This window comes from Cebus imitator, unplaced genomic scaffold (assembly GCF_001604975.1).
Source record: "Cebus imitator isolate Cc_AM_T3 unplaced genomic scaffold, Cebus_imitator-1.0 Scaffold356, whole genome shotgun sequence".
In the NCBI taxonomy this organism is placed as follows: Eukaryota; Metazoa; Chordata; class Mammalia; order Primates; family Cebidae; genus Cebus; species Cebus imitator.
In genome coordinates this window covers 221,083-225,487 of record NW_016107671.1, presented here as the reverse complement: position 1 = coordinate 225,487, position 4,405 = coordinate 221,083, and the positions used below count along the sequence as shown (strand labels likewise).

The following is a 4,405-nucleotide window of genomic DNA, read 5'->3' as shown; positions in this document are numbered from 1 at the left end:
GCCTCCTGGGTTCAAGTGATTCTCCTGCCTCAGCCTCCCAAGTAGCTGGAATTACAGGTGTGTGCTACCACACCCGGCCAGTAATTTTTGTATTAGAGATGGCGTTTCACCATGTTGGCCAGGCTGGTCTCGAACTCCTGACTTCCAGCGATCCGCTTGTCTCGGCCTCCCAAAGTGCTGGGATTTCAGGTGCGAGCCACCACGCCTGGCCTCAGTTTGGCTTTCGAGTGGTGAGTGGCCAAACCTGGGTTGGGTTACAGACCCACAGGGAAACGCAGTGCAGAAGAAACCATTTCCACCCCATCCCCCAATCTGTTCCAACTCCTGCGGCCTTTGGAACCCATGACCTATTTTTAGCAAAATCTCTTCTTGCCTCAGTTACTTCTCTGAATATTGCTACAACCTTCTTGCTGTAACTGGAACCCAGCTCTCCTGTGGAACTTCCAAGTGGCAGGTCTCGGTGCTCCTGGGAGCTGCTTCCTGACCGTCTCCCTCCACACTCCCCCAAACCCCCAGTGCTGAATCGCAACGCTACTCTGCCTTGTGCGTCATCTGCTGACCCAGATCATGACTCCTCTCTTCTCCCTAATTTTAGCTCTGGGCTCGTGGCCGCTCCTGCTGCTCTTAGCAGCAGTGATTTCCATAACCAGATAGATTGTTCTCCTGCAGCCCCAACCTCTCTGTTCCCTGACCTCCTCTAGTGACTTTATCCTTTCCCCAACCCTCCTGCTCAGGGTCAGGCCCAGACCTTGTCCCAGTAACATCAGCCTCTTCAGAACCTCAGTTTCACATATTCACTCTCCATCCATCACTTCCTCTTTCCACCTCATTCCCTCCAGTGCCTGGCTCCAATGATCCTTCCAATGCACTATGGTCTCCCATCCCTCGTCCATTTCATTTTTCTTTTTTTTTTTTTTTCCCATTTATTCCATTTCATTTTTCACTGCCCCTCACCTCCCATGCCTTCATTTTTTCCTTAGCCAGCTTCAATTCCATGGTTAATCATTAAAAACATTCTTGACCTGGCATGCTGGCTCATGCCTGTAATCCCAGCACTTCCGGAGGGCAAGGTGGGAGAAACGCTTGAGGCCAGGAATTTGAGATCAGCATGGGAAACATAAAGAGACTCCATCTGTACAAAGAATAAAATAGCCAGGTGTGGTGGTGCACACCTGTAGTCCCAGATACTCCAGAGGTTAAGGTGGGACAATCGCTTGAGCCCAGGAGTTGGAGGCTGCAGTGAGCTATGATTGTGCCACTGCACTCTAGCCTGGGCAACAAAGCGAGACCCTGTCTCTAAATAAAATAACAAGAGCAGCAAAAAAAAAAAGTGGGGCTGTAGCTAGAAGGGGATGTGAGGTCAAGAGAAGGTTTGGGCCGGGTGCAGTGGCTCACGCCTGTAATCCCAGCATGTTGGGAGGCCGAGGCGGGTGGATCACTTGAGGTCAGGAGTTTGAGACCAGCCTGGCCACCATGGTGAAACCCCGTCTCTACCAAAAAATACAAAAATTAGCTGGGCGTGGTGGTACACACCTGTAATCCCCGCTACTTGGGAAGGTTGAGGCAGGAGAATTGCTTGAACCCGGAAGGCTGAGATCACGCCACTGCACTCCAGCCTGTGTGGCAGAGTGAGACCCTGTCTCAAAAAACAACGAAAAAGAGAGGGTTTGTTTTGAGATGGGAGACAGGACGCTGGGGGGGCGACAGGAGATCCAGTGCATTGGGGGAAACTAAATGAGCAGCAGGGAGAGGTGAGAGCCAGGGACCGGGGCTGGAAGTGGGTGGGAAGGTGGGAGCAGGTGATGGGACAGTTACAGTGGGAAAACGGTGTGGACACGAGTGCAGGTAGGTGGTAGAGGTGGGGGCGGCTGTGGAAGTTCGCTTCTCATCTCTTGCATTTTCTCTGCAAAATAAGAAGCCAAGAGAGTGAAAGGGGAGGAGGAGGTGTTGGAAAGGATTAGGGAGAAGTGAAAAGGTGTGAATTAAATGCCTAGAAGAGAGGAGGAAGGAGGGGATCAGAGAAATGTCATATGGCTGCCAGGCAGCATTGGGGTCTGCCTGAGGGTCAAGTTCACAGACTTGACATTAGCCTGGCCAGGGCGCTGTGTTGTTCCTTAGCTCCCTCGGGCTGTGTGGGTGCAGGCACAGGAGAGGAAGGCTGGATTTATCCGGAGTCTTATGCAGGAGGAAGCCAAAGGGGGCAAGGGTGTGTGCAGAGAACGTGATATTATTTATTTATTTATTTTTTTGAGACGCAGTATTACTCCGTCACCCAGGCTGGAGTGCAATGGCTCAATCTCGGCTCACTGCAACCTCCACCTCCCAGGTTCAAGTGATTCTCCTGCCTCAGCCTCCCAAGTAGCTGGGATTACAGGTGCCCGCGACCAAGCCTGGCTAATTTTTGTATTTTTAGAGACGGGGTTTCATCATGTTGGCCAGGTTGGTCTCGAACTTCCGACCTCAGGTAATCCACCCGTCTCAGCCTCCCAAAATGCTGGGATTATAGGCATGAGCCACCGCACTGGACCGAGAATGCGTTATTTTTATTTTTGAGACAGGCTCTTGCCCCTTCGCTCAGGCAGGACTGCAGTGGTGTGATCACAGCTCACTGCAGCCTCGACCTCCCAGGCTCAAGCGATCCTCCCACCTTAGCCTCCCAAAATGCTGGGATTAGAGGCATGATCCATGGCTCCAGTGGCCTTGTTTCTCTTTGTGGTAAAAATTCTTCAAAAAGTTGTCTACCCGGTATTTTCTGCTCCCATTCTTCCTAAAACCTTTTCTTTCTTTTTCTTTTTTCTTTTTTTTTTTTTTTGACACAGAGTCTTCCTCTATCACCCAGACTGCAATGCAGTGGCACAATCTCAGCCCACTGCAACCTCTGCCTCCTGGGTTCACGTGATTCTCGTGCCTCAGCCTCCTGAGTAGCGGGGACTATAGGTGCGTGCCACCATGCCTGGCTAACTTTTGTATCTTTAGTAGAGATGGGGTTTCACCATGTTGCCCAGGCTAGTCTTGAACTCTTGAGCTCAAAGGATCCTGCTGCCTTGGCCTCCCAAAGTGCCGGGATTATAGGTGTGAGCCACTGTGCCTGGCTCCAGCTCCACTTCTTGCTATAAATTATATGACCAATGGCTAGTCACTTAATCGCTCTATGCCTCAGTTTCCCTTTCTGAAAATGGGGCTGTTAATGGTGCCTCTTTCATAGGGCCATTGTGAGGATGAAATGAGTATTTTAAAGCACTTAGGAAAAGCCCCTGCAGGCTCCTAAGTAATAGTATTTTATATTAGCCCGAGAGCGGTGGCTCATAACTGTAATGCCAGCACTTCGGGGGGCTTAGGCAGGCAGATCAGTCGAGGTCAGGAGTTCAAGACCAGCCTGGGCAACATGGTGAAACCCCATCTCTACAAAAAATATGAAAATTAGCCACGCGTGGTGGTGGGCGCCTGTAACCTCAGCTACTCGGGAGGCTGAGGCAGGAGAATCACTTGAACCTGGGAGGTGGAGGTTGCAGTGACCCGAGATCACACCTCTGCACCTCAGCCTGGACTCCATCTCAAAAAAAAAAGATGATGTCAGGATTTTTTGCTATATTCATGGACTACTTGCCTGACACAGGCTTCTTTTTATTTTTATTTTTAATAAAACCTTAATTTGTTTAAAAAGGACAATAGCTGACAAGAATTGAGCACTTACTGGGCACATGCAGATAACAAGCATTAGATCATTAAAGGCTCTTAACCAAGGGCACCCTCAAAGGAGAGTTTTGCCCATTAAACCAGATGATGGGATTCACAGCTGATCCAGCTTAAATGCTCAGCACAGTGACTTAATAAGGGCCAATAAATGCCATGAAATGAAAATGTCACAGTTGTCAGCCGGGTGTGGTGGCTCTTGCCTATAATCCCAGCACATTGGAAGGCTGAGGCAGGTGGATCACTGGAGGTCAGGAGTTCAAGACCAGCCTGGCCAACAGGGTAAAACCCTGTCTCTACTGAAAATACAAAAATTAGCCAGGTGTGGTGACAGGCACCTGTAATCCCAGCTACTCAGGAGGCTGAGGCAGGAGAATCGCTTGAACCTGGGAGACAGAGGTTTCAGTGAGCCAAGATCATGCCACTGTACTCCTGCCTGGGCGACAGAGCGATATTCTGCTTCAAATAATAATAATAATAATAAAATAGTTTATAATGGCAACTAGCATAATTTAGTGCTTAATGTTAATTTTTCTTTTTTTTGAGAAGGAGTCTCACTCTGTTGCCCAGGCTGGAGTGCAATGGCGTGATCTTGGCTCACTGCTACCTCCACCTCCCAGCTTCAGGTGATTCTCCTGCCTCAGCCTCCTGAGTAGCTGGGATTACAGGTGTGCACCACCATGCTCGGCGTTTTTTTTTTTTTTTTTTTTTT

At 49.6% G+C, this 4,405-nt stretch overlaps 1 protein-coding gene across 4 annotated transcripts in view; it reads right to left on the bottom strand.

Moving 5' to 3' along the window:
* FBXO17 (F-box protein 17) overlaps positions 1 to 4,405 on the bottom strand; it is a 34,793-nt gene that overhangs the window by 11,214 nt on the left and 19,174 nt on the right. Inside the window, exon 1 of one of the 4 annotated variants that reach the window (XM_037730674.1) lies at positions 1,534 to 1,568. The exons of 1 other annotated variant lie outside the window; for it this stretch is intronic. Coding sequence is in view for 2 of the 3 variants with exons in the window: in XM_017506560.2 (XP_017362049.1) it covers positions 955 to 961 (7 nt within the window). In the remaining variant the exon portion in view is untranslated. Of the gene's footprint in view, positions 1 to 954; positions 1,073 to 1,533; positions 1,569 to 4,405 lie in introns of those variants that run through there. 2 more of the 4 variants (XM_017506560.2, XM_017506558.2) reach the window with 2 other exon arrangements.